The 24385-nt window shown below is 28.6% G+C and overlaps 1 protein-coding gene across 1 annotated transcript in view; it reads right to left on the bottom strand.

The window, feature by feature from the left end:
* The window catches only part of LOC113378794 (potassium channel subfamily T member 2), a 209007-nt gene that overhangs the window by 132669 nt on the left and 51953 nt on the right, over nucleotides 1-24385 (bottom strand). Inside the window, exon 2 of the mRNA XM_026619388.1 lies at nucleotides 22417-22496. Coding sequence (XP_026475173.1) covers nucleotides 22417-22496 — 80 coding nt within the window. The remainder of the gene's footprint in view (nucleotides 1-22416; nucleotides 22497-24385) is intronic.

The raw sequence follows: 24385 nt of genomic DNA, 5'->3' as shown, positions 1-24385 counted from the left end.
ATAAAGTGTTGCAAAGTGCAAAAATTCACCAGATATGGCTCCGTGTGACTTTTTCCTATTCCCAAAGTTGAAGAGACCCATGAAAGGACGGCGGTTTTCCTTGATTGAAGAAAATCGCTGAGAGTGCTCAAGGACATATCAAAAAGTGAATATCAAGGGTGCTTCGAAAATTGGAAAAAACGCTGGCATAAGTGTATTATATCTGGGGGGGACTACTTTGAAGGGGACCACATTAATGTAGACGAATAAATAAATATTTTTTTGAAAAAACGAAAATTCCGGAAACTTTTTGAACAGACCTCGTATATATATATATATATATATATATATATATATATATATATAAATTAAGTGCTGCTCGCCATAAAATTTTAAAAACCAAAATGGCCCGTGGGTTAAAAAGGTTGCTCGCCCTTGATCTTGAGGAGTATGGTATTCCATTGATGAGCATTCAAGGGTCCTGTTTATTCTATTTTTGCATAAAGTGGACAATGTAAATTTGCGCTTCTCATCTAACTTACACCCTTAGATTCTATCAAGCAATATTTCATTAACCTTTCGCGACGAGAGTGTTTTCCGCATGAGTAATGCCTGCTGGGCGAGCCAGTAAAACCGACAAGTATTTGTCACAATATTTTCTGATTCTCCAAACGCTCTATATCGATTAGTTGTATTATATCAAATATTATTATTTGTGTTTAACTTCTTGAAAGTTGATCATAATGATGTGATACTGCTGTATTTTGTTGAGTATTGTCTACAAGATTTTAATTAATGTTCTGGTTAATTCATTATTCACCCGGAATAATAGAAGTTTTTCTAGGACACTAGACAAAATATATAGCCCTGTAAGAGCGCACTAAATGGTTTGTTTTACATAGCATTTGAATCATTATAATTTATGTTTTAAAATGTTTTGGCCAGTGTCCAACACAAATAGCCGTATTAACTACGAGCATTAACCAAACCGTGGCTTTCTTAAATAATTATTTTAAAACTCTTTTAGTTCATCTATTTGCCTCTCAATGTTTTGATATGCATCACTAATGCCATCAATTTTATCACCTGTATTTTGAAATTTTACATTATGATTTAGAGTTAAAATACTTATATTTCGCAAATAAATCCACTTTACTTGGTCAGTTCTGGCTCATGATTAAATAAAAGTTAATTTTTATGTAGGGTTCTGACATTTCTCATTTCTTTTGATTGCTAACCGATTCAGCTTGGCCTTAGCTTGAAATAAACTTTATTGGAAATTGTGTTTTCCAAGGCATTTTTTTCCAAGTTTTCATAATCTATCTTATTCCCTAGATTATTAAAAATTTATTTTTTATTTTTTATGTTCAGGTGGCTACCGTTACACCGCAAAGTGGTTTATTAAGTCTCCATCGCTTTTTTATATCTATTTATCTATCTATCTATTCTCTATCGATCTATCATTTTTATAATAATTTCATTTCTTAACATATTTTATCATATACTTATATATGAGCTTAAAATTAGTATTACTATTGAAATTAGATAGTTGGGCGGGTTGATTTTTGTTATGAAAAATTGTAGGTAGAATGCTGCGTTGATACATACAATTAATTTTTCTTTTATATTAATGCATTTTATATTAAAGTTCGATCTTCAAAATGTGCTCTTCGGATTCAAATCTTTTATGAAAAATATTTTTAGTTCTTTACTTTTAGGTTTGTAATATAAGAGGGCAATAAATAGACGATATTACTTGAAATTGCTTTTTTTTAAGTTTAGTCGGTTTCATTTGCATAATAATTACAAAAGAAAAAGTGAACAAATAGTATAAATTTCAAGAAATAAATCATATGAGCTTTACAATTATTAATATCATATAGGTTTTATGTGATGAAAAAATATTTTCATTTTAGAGGTACTAGCACGGTCTTGAAAGCTTAGAATACGATTGGTGATCCATGGTGATCCATGGTGATCCATTCAACAATTAAAAATTAAAGAATTTATTACTTTTATGTTAAAATGATGAGAGACTAAATATATATATATATATATATATATATATATATATATATATATAATTCCGATTGTGAGTACTAATGTAACAAATATTAATAATTAAATTAAATCAAATTATTGTAATTATGCCTATGCAAAAAGATGTACAAATTAATGCAGCATAATAAAATAATAATGTGGCGAAATCTAAAATAATACATATATCAAGAATAATAGCAGACACAGGAGGCAGCAATAAGAATATTTTTCAGATATACACCTAAAGTACTTAAAATTTTTGGCAGAAACTTAAGACCTAGTTTTTGTTTGGAGGCTCCGAAACAAGTGAACTTGCCTTTATTGTATAGACTCTGCCCATTAAGCAATACGTAATGAAGCTAACGCCACATTAATGTTAATTTTCTGTAGATATGTCAAAATGCTTAGAAGATCTTGCAACGTTAAAATTTGAAGTTGAAATTATTTTAATTTTTGTGATTCATCCTACGGGAAGTTAAAAGTAGATTACATAACAACTCCAATTTACTAATAATATAAGTCACGAATTCTATTTCACGAACAATAAAATTTCGTTTTGAAAGTTTTCGATATTTGACCGTAATAAATATGATTGTTTAAATTATGTTTCCAAGGTCGAAAAATTTCAGATAACTATGGCAATAAATCCGGGTTAACCTTGTTCAGATTAAGTAAAGGTGAATCAATATAATAACCCATCTTAACGACTATAGTCAAAGTTTTGGATATTCTAGCGTGCCTTCCCCGCCCATTGCTGCACCCACATACATACATAGGTAAATTGGGTAAATTTGTTGCGTATACGACAGATCTGTTCAATCGCGCTATCAATCTGTTCATTGAATATTCCAAACAAATCGATATCAATCGCCTCCAATCATACGCAGGCTATAATTTTGCGTCATTATTAATACTTAACGGGATTTCTCTTTTAATTTGGAATAGTTTTATCCATTAAAAACTTTACTAAAAATTCAAAATCAAACTTACATCAAATTTGATACACCTGCATCTCTAATCTGCATCCGCAAGTCAGAAAGAAAATAAACAAAGTAAAGTAAAAAACTTTAAGAAAAGACTGAATAGCACTTCTTAGTTTATAAGCTTTCCTATATATTCAAACTAATTTATTTTTCTTAAGTATAAGTATACCCGCATACTGTAAGCCTCGCACAAAGGTCGCTGCGCATAACGAAGTATTTTTTCGGGCATGAATTTTCCAAACACAAACTTTGCTTCACACAACATACTAAATCGTTGTCATTTGTAGTCAATAAAAATATGTTGGTCAAATTAATTTAAAGAGTGGACTTTGGAGAGTTGTGCCCGCCGTGAAAATATACTTGCTGGTCAAAAAAGCCACATTTAAATAATTTCGTTATTGGGTGGATTATTAAGAAACTAGAAAGAAAAGACCAGTCAGCAGATTTTTAGTGCAAAATGTCCACAAAGGACTTTTTGGTCAAATAGAATTCGTAAAGGTTTTCTTTTCAAACATAACTGATGCTAATTGTAAGATCAGACATTTGTACAATGATGAGCTTACCTATCATTTGCGGTAGGTCTTAAAAAAGAGAATAAAAGAAACAACTATTGACAATTTATTTAAAATTTCCGCTATGATAATAACTTATTTCATAAATTAGAAATATTTTGAACTTCCCGTAGGGTAGTTGTAGTAAACGGCCAAAAATATTTTCTCGTTTTGAAAGTTTCAAATTATCATTATCAACATTGCTGTCAACAAATTGTGATAATAATTCCACAGTATATATTCACCATGGGTGATATGGGTCATAATCATAATAAGCAACATGTGCTCATTATATCCGACTTTTTTTATACAGAATTTCATCGGAAAACCAAAATTAGTAGTATAATTATGTCAAAATAAATCAATTTTCAATATAAAAGGACGGTTGGTTAATATAGACGATTTTATCATAAAAGGATTTTACTGTAATACAGTTATATATATATATATATATATATATATATATATATATATATACATAACAAAAATGATTGCTTTATATAATTTGGGACTGAACGATACAACGAGGTAATGTCATAAGCAATAAAGTGATGAAGAATAATGCGGTAATATAATCGACATCATTATATAGGGTAAATTATATAGTAAAATTAATTCTATAGCCAAAATTAATTTGGGGCGGATACTTCATTATAAAAGACTCTGTTAATGTACCTGCTAATGGAAGGTTAAATAGATTGTTCCGTTTATTCTTCAGTTTATTTAGAATGATTGAATATTTGTATGAATGTTTTCAGTACGTAGCTACATTTTTAAAGCCCAGAAAACATTATATGAAACGCAAAGAAAACAGTATAATCATACTAAGTGGTATTTTCAAGTATTCTAAAATATTTATGTTACTAGCGACATTGCGTTGCGGTTTCTGGAGCATTCATGTATAATGAATAAATTTGGAACATTATTTATAAAATTTTAATAATAAACGCAAAAACATTTTTTTATGAGTTGGTTAAGGGGGCGTCCATTAATCACGTGAGGTTTTTAGGGAGAGGGCGGGGTTGACAAAAATCGCAAAATATCACGTGGGGGAGGGAGGGGTATAGTAAGATATTACGTGTATTTATTTTTTAACTTTTTAAAGTTCAACCATTTTCAGAAAAAATTCACAAATTGTACAATTTTTTCACGTAACTAAAAATACATGTGATGTTTGGTGGGGGAGGGGTGTGTAATTTTGAATATCACCATGGATCACCAAGGGAGAGGGGGGTCCAAAAAACATTAAAAACTCGCTCACGTGATTAATGGACGCCTCCTAAGGTGGGGCAAAGCACAAAGGACTAATTTTACTATGAGCAACTATATTGTAAAAACCATGTGAAAACCAAACCAATTACACCACAACAAATACTGCATATCAAATAAACGACTATCTGAGTTCAGTAAAACAAGCAGCTAATATATCATTGTAAAAATGTGTTTTTTTGTTGTTTTTCAAAAATTTGTCACCTTGTCCTTTCTACCGTATAGACGGGGTAAAAAGAAACATCCGAGGGCAAACTAGTTCAGTGCCTTATTACTATTTTAAAGGAATTTTACGAAATAGTAGCTACGTTATACAACTAATATAATAATTTGGTTGATTGCAATTAATTCAATTCTTATTATTGAATTTCTAATTCATATTATTAAATATTGTTTATCACAATTCTTTCCATCCTCATTCCTAGTAAAGTAATAAAATATATTGGAAAAAGTTTATCTGATCTAATAACGTTTTTTCTATAAACAAAATCAAACTTTTCTATTATCAGAGAAATCTTATATTTTTTCGTTAATAATTTAGCTTCATATTCGGAAGTTTACTTTGTGACCTAATATAAATAATTAATTTGCCATCGACCCTTACTGCTTTTACGACATATAATAATCGTGTGTAATGGTTTCATGTGATATGAAATACTGCATCATGTCGATTGGATATGCTTCATGTATTGATATATATTAATATTCATGGAACCTTCTCGCTTCTAATAACTGCATTTCTATGGAAAAATCAATGATACTCAATTAAAGTGATTATTGGCATATACCAGCGTTTTAGGTACTAGCAAATTGCATAGTATTATCAATTTCGGTGCCAATTAGTCAGTTCTGCATATTTAGCTTTCCTATTTTTTTATTATTGAATGCACAAATAATGAATTATTAGATTTTTTGAAGCTTTCACCTTTTTCATTACCCGAGAAGGAAGTTTATGTTATCGTTATATGATGAACGCAATTTGTGCTTTCGTCGACCAAAAATAATTTGCAATAAATAGTTTTGCATAGTGATGTACTGCAATGAAATCAACGTTTTTTGCAAAAATTTCCTAATCCATTTTGAAAATTCAAAAACTATTATATCACCGTTCATAAAGAATATTAGTTCGGAATCTAAATGACCACCTTCTTGTGAAGATCGTTGTTATGTTCATAAGGTAATTAAAATAGATGTATAGAAGTTGGTGATCCACCAAGATGCTGCCGAACTCTATTGAAAATGTACACCTTTTGTCAATTGTTGGCTGAAGAACCAGATATATTTATTGGCTATATATATCAGACCGATTAGATTAGAAAGATGATCAATAGTCTTAATTGTTGTACATGTATTTAGAAAAAAATAATACATTGATATGAAGATAAAGATAGAAATATTACTAACATAGATGAAGCTTGAGATATTACTGATTTACAGAGTTCTCTATATTTTTATATTATTTTTCTAATTAGTCTGTTTTGTGGATTTAAGCGACATCCCATTACATTTTTCCAATCAGTTGTTGACCTGCGATTTGTTTGAATCGAGTTCAAGGAAGAATAGTTTCTTGGAAAGAAGGATTAATTTTTGAGGGTCTGCAAGAGACTATTAAAATATACTTAAATGATTTAGAACAGGGTTGAGCTGTAGGCGTTTATATCATTCCTTTATCTTATTATTATTTATTTCATAAAATATACGCTATCAGTTAATATAAAGTTGAAGTAAGCTAATATTAAAGTGATAAATGATATGAAACTAATAAAGTTGTTTATTATCTCTGAATAATATAAAAAATTATTCTCTAGTCATTCGTTTGAAGTTATTTTTGCTTTATATCATGTCAGGAACAATGGCGTATAGTAAATTGAAATTTTATAATGAAGTCTAGATGTTTACATATGCAAAAATATTAATATCGAAATAAAGAAAATTCTATAAAGTTGGAACAGATACATAACTTTTTATAATAAAAGAATCTACACTGAGCGTTTCAATAATAAAGTATTGGATAGTTAATAAAAAATGTAGAATTACAGTTATTAATGCAACTCAACTTTGGTTAGTTGAAACAGCACCCTGGGGTTAGTTGTAACATACAAGAATTGTATACAGATTCTAGTCAAGAAAATTGAATGCAATAGTTTGTAAGATATGGGCACATGTAAATTGTGTTAGAGAAGACATTACAATACATCTTTTATTTGTATTATGATATTAATTGTAATTTTTGCTGATTTATGATAAGAATTTATATAATACGAGACTTTATATATTTTATTTGTATTGATTATAGTTTTGAAAAGTATTACTTAAAAAAGAATAAATATCCTTAGATGGGGCATAATTGTTGTTATTACTTGACTTGTTAGAAGTTACATTCAGCTCCAAACACGGGGTAAGTTGTAACACCGCACTTTTTCAAAAAAATTATTAATTGTGAATTAATGAACAACAGTTATAAAATTATTTTTACTTGATTCCATAGAGGAATAGTTACAGCAACTATCCACCTTTATTTCGTAGAAATATAATCAATGGATTTCAGAATATATTGATTTAAAAAAATACTGTTACAACAATTTCCTAGCTCAGCTATATATATATATATATATATATATATATATATATATATATATATGTATATATATATGAATGTAGCGTGTTTGTTTGTTGAAATTTCTATATACATATGTACATATGCACGTAATTAATTGTTTTGAAACTGAGTAAATAAATACATAGTATACATGGCATTTTGTATTTATATGCTTTTTTCACTACCACGTGTAATATCGGAAAGATTTGTTTCCGTGCTTGAAAAATAATATTACACATATAAAAATCATGCAAGTGACACATATAAAAATCATGCAATATCATACAAAAGGTATTCTTTCAATTTTAATAACACCACTGAATTATCAACTGATGGATAATGACAGATATAGATAATTGAGCGAATATGAAATATTTATTATTATTGACCTCAATTTGTAATTGAAACGTATCATCAAATTTGAAACCGCATGCAAAGTATTGTGATATTACTAGATTTTTTAACTTTTGAAAATATTAAATCGATAAAAAAGCAGCGCAAAATAATCAACATAGATAATAGATGGAATGAATAATGCCTAATATATAGATTTTATTAAAAAATATAATATGAAAAGTTGAATTTATGATTAAAATTGAGTATGACGAGATATGATGACCAATATTGAAGAAAAATTGTATTGAAATAATTTCAATTATCCTAAGAAAACAGAAAGAAAAGTTGCGATATTGTTTTTTCTCATGTAATTTTGATACCACGATGAATTTTCGTCAACAACAAGGACCGAAAAGGTTTGACCAGTCGATTTATATCAAAAAGTAATCAATCAACGTGATTCAAAATATCTTTCGAACCGTTTTTAAATCTCTAATCTTTATTGATTATTGATGTTGTGTGAGAATATTTTCAAAAAACTTTTCATTTCACTACAAAGAATAAATCTTGAAGGATTACAACAACGTATAACTAAATAGTTTTGCACAACTCGAGACTCCTGTCTTGATTTGTAAAAATTCTGAATGTACGAAATAATTGAAATATAATCTGCAGATTTCATGATATATTCGTTTAAAAAAAAATTAGAACAAGCTCCTAGCACTTCCACTTAAACTTGTCATAAAAAAATACCATGATCATATTCATACTGATTTTTGGTGTTATTAAAAACTAATGTTGATTTTTTATTAATCAAGTTGCTCTAAAAATTAATTTAAACAGACTAAAGAATTAATTATGTGACTATTCGATTACGGTACGGAATAATGATGGATGGCCTGTCTATTGAAAATTGATCATCTGGTTGTTAGATAATTTATAACTAGTTATTATTACAAACAATTTTCAACTTTGCTTGAACAACACGCTAAATTCAATTGAAAACGTATTTAAAAGCGTAATAAACGTAATAAAAAGAATATTGCGGCGAATTGAATATTTTTCGTGTAAAGCCCGATGCACACGACGCCAGTATTTCTTTATACAGGATTTCTGTCAAGTTTTCTGGTACGGTGAGCGAGAAATTTGCGTCAGATTTTCACTTATTTTATGATATTTTTTGTGTCACAATAGCTTATAAGATAAATTGTATCTTGATTGCTATTAATAAATAAATATAAAAAAAATATGATATTTGAATTTTTTCGGGAAGTTGAATATTTTGAAATTACTGAACTGCGTTTCAAAAAAATTAACCATTTTTTCACATCGCAATATATAAACAATGGCTATTCAAAAAATAAAAAATAAACGCTTCCAAAGTCGAAGTACATGAATCAAGTACAGATTGATATTTACGCCCTTAAATGAAACACTAGGCTTCACTCATTGGAGTGAACTCTAGTTAATTATTTCTTTTTTTTCTTTAATATAATAATAATAATTATTATTATTATTATTTATTTAATCATTATTATTATTTTTTTTTCTCTCCTATGTCACTATAGCTTATAAGATAAATTGTATCTTGATTGCTATAAATAAATAGATATCAAAAAAAAAAAAAATACGCGACAAAATACAGCTTTTCTATTGGACACTGAAAGTATCGGTCACAAAACAGTTCATCCATCGCTAAATAGGACATGTTCTAAACGTAAAATAAGGCAGGAATTTTCGAGGACAGAAGTTGTTGTAAATTCAGTTTCCAATGATGCTAGGCAACGGTTATAGACAGAAATTATGTTTAGAACATTGCCGTTGTGAATAGAGAGCTTAAACGTGAAATATGGCTAGCAAAACAGTAAATTACAGTTCGTCATGTCGTTGCTAGGTAACAAACTGTCCGGCATGAACAAATCAGGAAATCTGGCGTCATGTGCACTTAATATGCATAAGTCACATATAATGGTGATGGTAGGCAGAATAGAAACAGCGACAAGAATTATTGCATTTACAGGGCACACAGATTTAGCTTGCAAATAGAGGAGACTGGGTACGGTTTTGCCAGGGGACGGTAGTGACAGTCGCCATAGCAGCTAAACTATACTGACTTTGAGATAGGGCCCATAAAGAGAACGATGAAGTATGTTTGATTAAACAAGTTTCCATTATTGCATTGAGTCAGTGCCTACATTAACATAATCTGCAGACAGCATTGCTTTTAAAAATTCAAAAGTAAGTTTTCATCTTCGAACTCTTAATACTAATTGTTACTTGTTACTTGTTACTTGTTACTTACTACTATATAGATTACTTTATTTGTTATTTTGCTGTAAGTTGAATATTAGTAATTTACCAGCAATTAGTTTTTGTTTAGATAATTTAGCTCAGTCATAATGATTTGTTTTCAAAAATGTGCATTAGGCACGGTTGTGACTAATTTTGTAGGTACGGTTGTGACATGTATTTCTTGTCCTTTTTGGGTGAAGAATAAACAGATAAAAAAATCGTACTTAACTAAGAAAAAATACAAAAGAGAAAGGAAAATAAAAATGCAATATAGGGAAAAAAAGATTTCACAAAAAAATCTTGTTAACTTTGTTTAAAAAATATGTTTTGTAATATATTGTTATATTTTATTCATAAGCTTTGTTTGAATGTTTATGTTGTGTTGTGTTACATATTGTTGGTATTAACGACAATGAAAGGCATTGTTTTTAATCTGTTTTGAAGCATGTCACAACAGTCCTTGGGGGTGCGGACGGTTGTGACACTCGCCCTTTTTTTGTATAATTTGATTTTATGACAAATCCATTGTATTTAAGGACAGTATTTCAGTATTTATACGTAGACGAATGTTCGAATTACCATTCATTAACTTCCCGTAGAGTAAATTATAGTAATCGCAATAAAATCGAAATCGAAAATAAATTCTTTTTATATATCTTTACGTTTCAGGGTTTCTGAACATTTTGGCATTCCTTGGGAAAAATGAATGTTTGTATGTGCGTGTGCGGATACAAATTTTCGTCGACGACTTCGGGAACACGTTTTCAATTATTCAAAAAAACATTCGATTCCTATTGATAAGGAGACGTGCTGATTAGTTTTTGGCAAAGGCAAGTCTAGCCGTTTCGAAGATACGGGGCAAAAAATGCCAAAAACGGTAATACAATTTTTAAGAGAACGGTGCGTCCGATTTTAATAATTCAAAAAACATTTTACTTGTATTGACAAGATGAAGGACTGATTAAATTTTTGGGAAGGCAAGTCTAGCGGTTTCGAAAATCTAGTAAAAAAAGTAAAAAAACGCCATCTGGCGGTCAAAAATGATCATTAGGCATAGACACATCAAATTATCAAATTTTGTTTACACTTCTATGGGTTCCGTAACATGGTTTGTCCGTTAGACGGCAACACGGCGCTTACGCGCTTCGATATTTCGTCTCTATGCAGCAAAGGCATAAAGAAAAAAGTTAAGAATTTCCAAAATGTTTGAAAAAAAAATTTTTTTAGAAAGTCTTTTTTCCCCAAAAAGTCATTTCTTTCAAAAATTCAAAATTTCTCAAAAATCTAATTTTTTCAAAGTTTGAAAGAAAATGTAATCTTTTTTTAAAAAAATCACTTTTGGTAAGGGAAGTTCCAGCAATTTGCCTTAAGGCACGATGCCATGCACCAATAGTTTTATTTTTCTACCAGCCAACTGGTAAATTAACAAAATTATGGCTGCCTAACAAAAGTGACAACTGTGTCTGTCTCCCCTACATATAATTACTGGCATAAGATAAAATAACATTAATCGAATTAAAAAGATTCAGTACGAAACTAAAAGCAATCGATTTTAAGGTCTGAGCACTTTAGTGTCTTTTCTAAAGTCGTAGCTTAACCGTATCGGAACTTTCCGCCGCGCTCGCCTCAGCCGCCGTTGCTCCGTACTACGGTGAATATTTGATTAACACTTGACTTTACTATGGGGTTTGCTCAGACCTTATTCACACGGCCGATCGATCTGTTGTATCTTTCTCTGATCTAAAAAAAGAGATCCCCAAAGCGACACACGAAATAATGTCGTGACACAAAGTACTCATACAAAATATATGATCCAGATATGCATCAGATGACTTCATAACGCGCAAGGACGAAACACAACACAATTATCAGGACTATTTTCACGTAGCACGCCGATATGTACATGTAACATCCCAAAAACTAAATTGGAACAACTTGTTTCATACATGTTTATTAAATTACATTAATTATGAGAACAGCTAAACAGACATTTTTATGAAACTTTTTACGCGAATGGTTAGTATCACACGCAAACTAAATAAATTTTCTGAAGCTATTTTATGACGATATATTTTATTCACGATCCTATGTAAAAAAACATTTTATCGCTGGGCAATGCATAGTACACAAAATAAATAACAAGAAGTGTATGAGAAAATGTAAAAATTAGAATAGAAAGTTTAATGCTATTAATAACATGAATCTTTAATTAATATATATCATCCGTTGCGAGAAACATGAATTTTTCTAGCACAAACGCGCAAATTATATATAGCATAGACGGGGAACAAAGGTCTATCACTAATTATATTGTCCAAACTAGTTGGTATTGGTATTTTGCCTTGAGGCAAGTTACATGAACTTCCCGATATGTATAAATAATCGACTTAATCAATAAAAAATAAATTAATTTATGAGTGATTAAAAGTATTCCAAGTGGACACTTTAACTCGGAGTATTTTCTAGAAGCCAATTTTCAAAAAAATAATTTTTATAATTGAACCAGTTTCCGTAGGACTTTAACGGTTTAGTATATTCATTAAAACCAAGTACTGTATCGTTATACCAAGTAAATCGTCTAATTTTAATTTTAACAAACGTCAAAAAACTACTCATTTTCTCAAACTTTGATGATTTTTTTAAATTAAAAACCATGATATATATCGCCAAAAAAAATTTTTTGAAGCTAAACGAGTTGTCTTAGGGCCGTAATATTTTAGAAAGATCTAGAAGACTAAGGTATCTATGGTCAAAAAAATAATAATAACTAGTGGGGTGGGTGGCATCGTGCCTTAAGGCAAATTGCTGGAACTTCCCGTACCGTAACGAAACGTTCGAGGAATATTGAATACAAACGTTATTATAAATAATTGTTTATTGTTAATAATAAGAATTATATAAACTGAATTGCAGAGTTGAAATTATTTGTTTAAAGTATATTAGAACTATAGTCAGAATTAAAAATAAAATCTGAATTATTTTCGATATACAAAAAATTAAAAAAAAAAAAAAAAAAAAAAAAAAAAAATGGTACAAATTTTTTTTTTCCAAAATCAATTATTTTGTTAAGACAAGCAGAAAGTTCTTTGAATCAATTGAATCGGACGCTTAGTTCTCTCAAAAACTGCCATTTTTTGTACATTTAGCTCTGTATCTCCGAAATGGCTGGGCCTGCCTTTGCGAAAAACTAATAACCCTTTCTCCCAATCATTACTAATGGAATGTTTTTAGATAATTCAAATCGGATGCTCCGTTCTCTCAAAAACTCGATTTCTATTTTCTGCACTCTTTGCTCCTTATCTCCGTAACTGCTGGACCTGTCTTTGCCAAAAACTAATCAGCTCTTCTCCTTATTAATAGGAATCGAATGTTTTTTAAACCATTCAAATCGGTTGATCCGTACGCCCGAAAACGTGGACGAAAATTTGTATCCATACATACATACACACACACACACACACACATCCATTTTTTCTGAGGTATGCCAAAACGTTCAGAAACCTTCAAAACGTCGAGAAATGTAAAAATTTTCAATTCCGATTTTCGGCCCATTACAATAACTTACCCTACGGGAAGTTAATAATCGTCGAAAAATTTTTTTCAACACTTTATTACAAGAAAACGGCCCGGCAGATCTCTACCAAAAACTCGTTTTTTGATGAAAACATAAACTTCTGCTTCGGGAAGTTAATAAACTACATGAAAACACATAATGTATATCAAACAAACAACTATCAAACAATATTCAGTAAAACTCCTAATTATAGAAATGTTTTTTTTTTACTATTTTTATAAAATTAGTAACAGATCCAACGTCTTTATTAAATTTGAAAGAGATTGTACAAAATATTAGCTACATCATTCACCCATGTGAAATACTAATTTTATGAGAACGTTTTTTAAAAAGATTTCATCGTATATAAACTTGATGTGGTAATTCAAAAGAAATATTCATCACAGGGGTCTTTAATTTATCTCTTGTAAGATTTACTTAACTTGTAAGAAAACAGGTAAAATTATGAATAAAATTTATGAAATAATACTTATAGGTCAATGAATGTTTAACGTTTATATACATACTATAGATATCAAATAAACAAAATAGCATTTTTATTTGGCAAAATAATTATATCTAATTGTGAGTAGTGTTTAAAGTCTGTTTTATCTGGTGTTTCATGAAAGAGATTTTACGATCAAGACGTTCTGGTGATAAACGACATCTAAAACGTTGCAGATACTCTCAACTTAGTCTACAATCAGTATTAAAAGCAACTACTAACTTTCAATCAAACATTGCTATTTGTTTTTGTGACTTTAGGAAGGAATTTATAGATCCTATGAAACGACATTAAACTGTACACACACCTCAAGCTTTTGTTGCTCATTTGAAAAATTATATTATCTAAATATCTTTAGTATTTTTTATATCTTTAGCGAATTTTGAAATTTTGTTCATTGCAGTGAACTATTAAACCAATAACTACAAAAAAATTATATCGTTCTTGCTGATTGTATATAATAATTATAAAATCAGTAATAAAGCATTAGCGAAATTTTAGGTTCATCAGGTTAAGTATGAAGACATACCACTCACTTCCATTCATCCAAATTTCATATTCTATGGTTCACACTATATACTCTATCTATCTGACTATAGTTTCTGTCTACCCGATTCTCACAGCCGTTATTTATCGGAACTATGAAGGGCATGTAGAACAAAAGAAATCTTGAGAGATGATAAATGGCAAGATTTGTTATCGTTACTTTATATAGTATGCTGTCTATTTTATATGTAGTGTTTTACTGTAACCGTTTTTTAATATTTTAGCTTTAGACGTCATTGGGCCTAAATAATTATAAACTAGTGGTGCATGGCATCGTGCTGTAACTTCCCGTACCAAAAATGAAACTTTTTAAAAGAGATTCAATTTTTTTTAAAACTTAAAAAAAGGATGTTTGAAATTTTTACAATGTTTGAATGACATTCACCTTTTTTTATACTTTTGAAAATTTTGAACTTTTTTTGAAGCAATCGCTATACGTTAAGTGCGGAGAAATTAACTGAATGAATGAATAATATGTGATAATTTGATGTGCATTCGTCTAATGATTATTTTTGTCCACCAAATGGCATTTTTTACATTTTTATTGGATCTCTGAAACCGCTAGACCTGCCATTGCCAAAAACTAGTCAGCAGCACGTCTCCTTATCAATAGCTATTTGTTTTTGTGACTTTAGGAAGGAATTTATAGATCATATGAAACGACATTAAACTGTTTGAAAATTGAATGTTTTTTAGATCATACAAATTGGTTGATCCATGTTCTCGAAATCGTCGACGAAAAATTGTATCCCTACATACATACAGACACACCTTTATAAAACAAAAACACACATACACACATCCATTTTTTTAAAAGTATGCCAAAATGTGCAGAAACCTTTGAAACGTAAAGATATATAAAAATTTTCATTTTCGATTTTTTTTTTGATTGCTATAACTCACTCTACGGGAAGTTAAAAATAACAGTACATATTATAAAACAATTAAATACAATAGACTTAAAAAGTATATTAAGGTTTTGTAAAGTGAACAAAAGTGCTTACAACCAAAAAAACTAAAAAACAAGAGAAAATACTTTTGTTATAGATTTTCAAACATTTCCGTTTATAACCGGATAGCGAAGTTATAAGAATAAGAATCAAGGTAAAGGCTGGTTATACATATTTTTCCCTCTATTTTCGAATATTGTTAAAAAAATTCTTACTTGTTTTTGAGATATCGGTGGTAGGATTAAATATAAAATTGGATATTAAAATTACATTTTATAAAATACTCTTTTCTTTCCGTATGAATAAGATACTTTTCGAAACAAATTAAATTCTGTCACACATGTGGCGGTCTGGAAAGATGTCTAGAAGTTGTAGAAATAAAAGATATATTCATAAAATCCATAAAAAGCTAACCTAAAACATTGAGATGTACGAGTCGACGGTGAAAAAGTCGCGATGAAAAAGTATGATCGCCCTTACTCCCGACACGCGGTCTCCGTTTATGACACACAATGAAATACAACCGAACGATCCGAGACAATTCTCTCTTATTTCTTCGAGGCAATTTACTTCTAGTATGAATTTAGATTGGCCATTTAAATATTATCTTGAAACGTTGGGAATCAACACAATGACTTTATATACACATAATATTTTACGGAGTGCACGCACGCACATTACATACGACAGATACATTGTATGAAAAAATAGTATTTTATGAGGAAATATCTTCTTCGAAACTCTTTTTCAAGTTTATAACACTATATGTACACATACCAGCATATATAACTGTTTTCAAGTATTATTCGCAAAACATACTCCTATGGTCCTAAACAATTCAACTTTGGGGATGTGCCAGTGAGACTAATATTGAACTAATGCAGAGGTCTCGGAGAACTATTACTTATTCTGATATATTTCTAACAATATAATTCATAAATATTTAAATATTTTATTCGTAAACGATGTTATCGAAAACAGATTCCCTAAACAACTTTTAAAGATTGAAGATCATCCTAATAAGCTATTAATATCCCTGCTCAATTTTACAATGGTAAATGTAATTTGTTTCTATATCTCTTCAATTGTAAATCTCTTTCTGAATAGATTTTGTTATTAATTCACGTCAACCAATGTGATTTATGTTAATTAACTTCCCGTAGGGTAAGTTATAGTAATCGCAAAAAAATCGAAAATGAAAATTTTTATATATCTTTACGTTTCAAAGATTTCTGAACATTTTGGCATACCTTAGAAAAAATGGATGTATGTGTGTGTGTGTGTGTGTGTGTGTGTGTGTATGTATGTATGTATGTGCGTGTGTGTATGTATGTGCGGATACAAATTTTCGTCGACGATTTCGGGAACACGGATCAACCGATTTGAATAATTCAAAAAACATTCGATTCGTATTGATAAGGAGACGTGCTGATTAGTTTTTGGCGAAGGCAGGTCTAGCCGTTCCGAAGATACGGGGCAAAAAGTGCCGAAAACGGTAACTCAGTTTTCAAGAGAACGGAGGGTCCGATTTGAATAATTCAAAAAACATTTCACTTGTATTGACAAGATGAAGAATCGATAAAATTTTCATGAAGGTAGGTCTAGCGGTTTCGGAGATATGGAGGAAAAAGTAAAAAAATGAGCCATTTGGCGGTCATAAATGATCATTAGACATATGCACATCAAATTATCAGATATTTTATAGAGATTTTAACAATAAGTATACATTTTGTTAACATTTCTATGGGTTCCGTACCAATGCTTATGCGTTAGACAGCGACGCGGCGCTTACGCGCTTTATATTTTGTCCCTATGCAGTTAAAGCAGTACGATTGCTTTGAAAAAAAGTTCAGATCTTCTACAATATGTCAAAATAAAGAAAAAAAAATTTTTTTCAAAAAAAAAAATTATTAAAAAAAAATGTTTTTTTTTTTAAAAAAATTTTTTTTTCAAAAAAAAGTTATTTTTTGTCCAATTTATAGTTTCTCAAAAATCTTATTCTTTCAAAGTAATTTTTTTTTCAAAAATGCTAATTGTTTTTAAAAAAAATAATAATTTTTGGTACGGGAAGTTTCAGCAATTTGCCTTAAGGCACGATGCCTTAATTGCCTTAAGACAGAATTCCACTTACAGCTAGTTTGACTATGTAAATATATGGATTTGTAAGTGTTCTCATTTGTATGTTTTATGTATTTCTTATGATCAGCCTAATAAAATTTTTAAAAATTATTCTATTTGTGATTTCTATTAAATAAAAAATTTAAAAAAATCCGCAGCTCTAAAATATTGAGAATTCGCACAAATAAAATAATTGCTCAAAAGATCAAATGCATGTAAAATCTATAGAAGTGTTTGAGTATTTAAAAATGTCTGGCTAAAAATTTTACAGCTATATCCATTATTCACAAATTCCTTAACTGCACAGTTGTAAATATAGTATGTAGTGAATAAAAAAAATCATTATTATATTCGTTTATAAAAATGATTGTTTATATTAATTCATATAAAAATATGTTTCGTATAATTCAAGAATAAAAATTAATAATACAAAACTATTAATAACAACTAGCACTCTATAAAAAAAATAATATTCATAATGATAAAAATAAATATTAAATTTTCGTAGATTACTTTGTTTGCAGCTAAATGTAAGAATAAGGATAAAAAAACATAATAGAAGATGAACACTTGCAAGATTTAGTCTACAGTTTTTATAAAAAAATCTTTTTTTGCAGTAATTTATTTCAGCCATCCAATCCTAAACAGCTTGAAAAGAAGTCGGATAAAAAGGCACAGTAAAAAAGAATCAATGTGCATTTCTATCGCAGATTATAGATATTTTAAGCAAAAGAGAGGAATTCTTATGATATTATAATAAAATTTTATTTGTCAATATTAAGTTTGATATTTCAATCCAAAAAATATATTTCGATTACATATAAATACAATTAATATTTGCAATTTCATACATACACCTAATTAAAAACCGCTCACTTGTAAAATTATCGCGTGTAAATAAGAGATATAATATGGGACTCAATATACTACCTTACGGTATACCGCATTCTATTTTTAAAACTCACTTATTTTTTATGAAAATTTTTTGATTATATAATGTAAAATTAATTGAGACTATTTGAAAAGTATAATATTTTATAAGCAAAAATATTTTGATCAATATTGAAATAAAACAATATTTTTTTTAAACACTGAACAAATTTTACTTATGTAAACTACGGATTTTATTAGCGTCCTTGAAATGAAATTAAAGTTAACTAAAACTTTAATTAAAACTTAATTCTTATAGTCGTTTAACCACAGTCCTTTCATGTAATAATTTTTACTATATCTATGATGATGTTTTAATAATAGCACAAAGAACAAAGCACACACTTGCTCATAACCGATATAATACTGGATATACGAGTAAATACATGGACCAAAAAAAATGCACATATTTTATATATACAAGCATATTATAATATATATATATATATATATATATATATATATATATATACTGCTAATCCGACGAGTTACCGTGGCTTAATACTTATAATGGGATGAATTAATTTTGTACTCAGATTAACGCAATCAAGTTAATTCTATTCCATTACTAATATGAACATATTTTATCCAGTTGAGAACATACAGAATTGCGAATGAAACATCACACCAAAAAGGTTGTGATATTTAAACGATTTTTTCATTAATTACATAGAGATTTTATTTAAAATACACCTATATAACCTTCTTTTCCTTTCTACTAACATTCTATAACAAGAAAAAATGAACGTGGTTATATTTGCAAGAGATTATGCTGTATTACTTATAACAACAAATGTTAAATTGTTAAATTTGTTAATGTTTGAAAAAAAATTGTTATATATTTTCTAAAATTGCAGCCATTTTCAATTTTTGTACTTGAAATACGTACAAATTTGGTAGACTAGGTACAGTTGTGCTAGAGTACGATAGTGATAGTCGTCACAAAAACTAAACTATACTGATTTTGAGATAAGGTCCAAATGGAGATGGATGAAGTACGTTTCTTCGAACATGTTCCCATTATTGCATTTGTCTAAATAAATTATTTCGGTCATAACGATGACTAGTTTTCAAAAGTGCGTTGGGTACCGTGGTTGCACAAATTTTGTGGGTCATGGAGTACCCGCGTCAGGGCAAAGCGAAAGCAAATAGACAAAAAATTTCGTGAACTGTACTGGCTAATTGGAAAAAGCTCTGAAATGTCATATGAGAACAAGATCCTAATACATAAAGCTGTAATAGTACCAATATGGACATACGGTATGGAGCTGTGGGCAGTGAACGGAGCCTGGTATGTCTCCAACGAAACAATTCACCGAGATCTTGTACAGGAGATTATCAAAGAGAGAAGCATAAAATATCATCAAAAAAGCAAATACCATCCAAACACACTAATAAAAGATCTGCAAAAACAATTTCCCATCAGAAAACTGAAAGGAAAGTGGCCGCAAGATAAATTGACAAGTAATATATTTATGTAAGGAAAGATCTCACTAGGAAAAATTCTAAACGTCATGTACCTACCAGCAAATAACCTTATTGAACCAGAGGTTCAGATTGGTTGTGAGAAATGAATAAATAACAAAAAATGTGGATGCGGTAAAATGTTTTATAAGCCCTCAAGTATTGGCATTAATCAACTCTGAACGTTTCTGAAAGCAATGTTCACTCATTTGAAACAAATTATATAATTCTGTGCACAGTAGTTAGTTGAACTTACTTATGTTTTTCTTTAATTGACTCAATGCAAAGAATATTTAAATGAACAGCATAAACGTAAGCTTATTAAGCACCTCTTTAACATTTTTGCATGAACAAGTTCAATAAAATCATTCAATAGTGCTGTTTCACATATGATAATAGGATGGACTGAAAAAAACACATTAAGAACGTTATTGGATTCGCCGTGCGATCTTCATCAAGTCTCTCGTTGATCACTTATTGAATTTTCATCTCAAATAATTTTAATTGATAACATTAATTAGAAATATCAGGTATTACAAGATTGACCGCTTCATGAAGGATTTCAGTTAATATCCTTTCCATTTCAGTCTCCGTCTTAAACTCACTTGATATTTGTATTGTTTTTGACTCGAACTCTGACTTGCGTTTTGAACGCAAAGTTTTCCATTAGTTCCATGATTGTATAAACTTGGAGTACGTGAGAATTATAAAACTGGCTATTATATGTGTGATAACATGAGAAATCGTAAGTGGCAGAAACTTTTGTGTGAGACGGATTTATTCTATTCGTCAAATAAATAAGTTTGGCAGTTTATAATCTATTTACTAATATGTTGGAAAATCTATAAACCTAGTTGTATAGCAATTTTGTTATCCAGCACAGTAAGGCAGTTATTCTTCCAAAGAGTTCCAAAAAAATCATAAAATTGATGACAATCTATGAAATGACGAAATATGAGTAATATATACTACAGAAATAGTTAGATAATGAATAAAAGCTTACGACTGATCAAGTGATTAGAGGTTTCTAAAAATAATATTTACATAATTCAATATGATTCACTTAATTACCACAGTATGACTGAGTTAGCAATTTTGTTATCCAGCACTGTAAGGCAGTTATTCCTCCAAAGAGTTCCAAAAAATCATAAAATTGATGACAATCTATGAAATGACGAAATATGAGTAATATATACTACAGAAATAGTTAGATAATGATAAAAGCTTTACGACTGATACAAGTGATTAGAGGTTTCTAAAAATAATATTTACATAATTCAATATGATTCACTTAATTACCACAGTATGACTGAGTTGTTCCAACTAATTGAGGATAATTATATTTATTACCAAATAAAAAACTAATTACTACAATATAATAAAATGCAGTTTTTGTTCTTAATATTTTTAGAATTAAATTTATAAAAGCAATTTTGATAAACAATTTGAATGCCTTTTCAATACTATTTCCAGAAAAAATACTAATTATATATATATATATATATATATATATATATATATATATATATAATATATATATATATATAATTTCAAAATTTCCAATTTCCAAGTTTGTTCAGAGTAGGTATAATATAGAAAGATAATAATCTTAATAAAATTGTAGGAGTTCTCTTTCAAATGTCCGAATAAAACTCGAAAACGGCTGAATCGATTTGGCCAGTCTTAGTCTTGAAAAATTCGTGCCAATCCAGAGAAAGTCCAAAACGTGAGATATTATTTCAAATCCGCGTAGAAACTTTACGTTTTTAATTTGAAAATTTTTGTAGAAGCGTCATTTAAATAAAACAATGGGCGGTGGCAGTTTTTGTTCTTAATATTTTTAGAATTAAATTTATAAAAGCAATTTTGATAAACAATTTGAATGCCTTTTCAATACTATTTCCAGAAAAAATACTAATTATATAGATATATATATATATTATATTAATATATATATATATATAATTTCAAAATTTCCAATTTCCAAGTTTGTTCAGAGTAGGTAAATTGTAGGAGTTCAAAAACATCTGATTAGATATTTTTTTTAAATTCACATAAAGAAGTGTTCTAATTAAAAAAAATAAAGAAAACAATTCACTAAACAATAATTTCATAGGAAAATAATAAAACGTTTAGTAGAAAATATACAAATACACGAATAAGAATTACCACAAATGATTAATAAATTTTTTAAAATATGTAATTAAGCAACTAACAAGACGTTTAAGTTTCATTACTATTACTACAATAAAATAATAAAAGATTACTAATAAACATTTATATAAAAAATTTAACACTTACTTGATCGTTGATTCTTAATGAAATACAATTGTAAGCGCTCCTTAAATGTGTTTTCGTTTACATAATATTCGACACGAACCCTGAAAATAATAATTGTATGGTTAAATATGAGTAAATATTAAAAATTTGTATCAAAAAGTTATAGTTGATTGAAACAAAAATTATGACATAAAAATTGTAATATCCATTACCTAAAAGTAATTTATTAAATCGAACAAAATAATTATAGAATAAAATGAAATCCAGGTTATATAAAATACATAGCATTTTCATAATATATGTATATATATATATATATATATATATATATATATATATATATATATTAGATGGTAGAGTCTTGGATTTGTAAATATTTGTAGAGCTTCGAACAAAGGATGCAAAAAGTAATAAAAAACAAAAAAGTTTTTTAAAAAACCACTTATTTATTTACTGTCGTCGTTTCGGAACTAGGTCCGTTCCATCTTCAGAACATCTGTCAAAAAGCATAATCTTGATAAGATTATAGGAAGCAAACAATAGGTTTAAGAAAAGCAGAAGATGATGGATTTTTTTATATAAAATGAATAAAATTGTAGAAAAAATAATGTACAGAAATATGACAGAGTATATGTATATATATATATATATATATATATATATATATATACATATATATATGTATATATATATGTATATATATATATATGTATATATATATATATATCTAATATATATATCTATAATATGTAATATATATATATATATATATATGTATATATATATCTTATATATAAAAATGGAGCTCTCTTTCAAATGTCCGAATAAAACTCGAAAACGGCTGAATCGATTTGGCCAGTCTTAGTCTTGAAAAATTCGTGCCAATCCAGAGAAAGTCCAAAACGTGAGATATTATTTCAAATCCGCGTAGAAACTTTACGTTTTTAATTTGAAAATTTTTGTAGAAGCGTCATTTAAATAAAACAATGGGCGGTGGCAATTTCGTGAAATGTCAAACGCTTTTGACAGATGATGTTTAATTACGTTTAATAGGATGTTTTACGCTAATAAATATTATTTATTTATGATAAATTTGTAATAAGTAGTTTTGTTTGTAGTTTTCTTTATATACAAAAACTTAGTAAACGGGCGGCAAGTGTTACTAGAGACTCACAATATAAACTTTTTTGATATGTTAATATGAAATGCACTTTTTGGCATATTTTTTCTCAAACACGGTGCTCTGAAAGATCTCATTTGTATAATTATATACTCATTGGTATTTATAAAACATTTACTATATATATTATTTTTTAATTATGTTATTTCAATTCAGAACCTAAATTTGGCATCGATCAAAGGGATATTTTTCGAATAGCATTTTCCCATTTATAATATCCTAGAATTTACCGAAGAATAGATAGTAATATATGAAAGTTCAAGGTTGAAAAATTCTACCACCGACGTGTCAAAAACCAATAAAGTTAACCATTGTTTAACAACAATATTTGAAAGTAGAGGGAAAATGATGTATAACCAGCTGTAACCTTGATTCTTATGACTTTGCTATCGGAAGATAAACGGTAAGCTTTGAAAACTCATAATAAAAGTAATTTCTTCCGTTGGTAGTTTTTAGCATTAGTTAAAAATTAATTATTTTGTAAAATACCTTTAAAATTAAAATAAGACATTGAATTTGTTTGCCACCTGGCCGTTCCAAGTCTAGATAACAAATTTTTGAAAGACAGCAAAAAAGCACATTTTTACAATGATGAAATAGCTGGCAGTTTTACTGAACGTAGCCAGATAATTGTTCGAGTGAAATGTGTTATCTGTTGTGATATAGTTGGTTTGATTATTATAATATAATAAATATTTGCTCAAAGTCATATTGGACTTTTACATTTACTTTAATTCATCGAATGTTACTTTAAACTTTTCAAAAAGCAGGTCAAAGAAGAAATACTTAATTCATTTTCTATCTCTCCTC

This window comes from Ctenocephalides felis, unplaced genomic scaffold (genome assembly GCF_003426905.1).
Source record: "Ctenocephalides felis isolate EL2017-DRISC unplaced genomic scaffold, ASM342690v1 CF-g0.4_SCAFFOLD_01886, whole genome shotgun sequence".
Classification (NCBI taxonomy): Eukaryota; Metazoa; Arthropoda; class Insecta; order Siphonaptera; family Pulicidae; genus Ctenocephalides; species Ctenocephalides felis.
The sequence above is the reverse complement of the archived record's forward strand: the minus strand, read 5'-3'. Positions and strand labels throughout refer to the sequence as shown.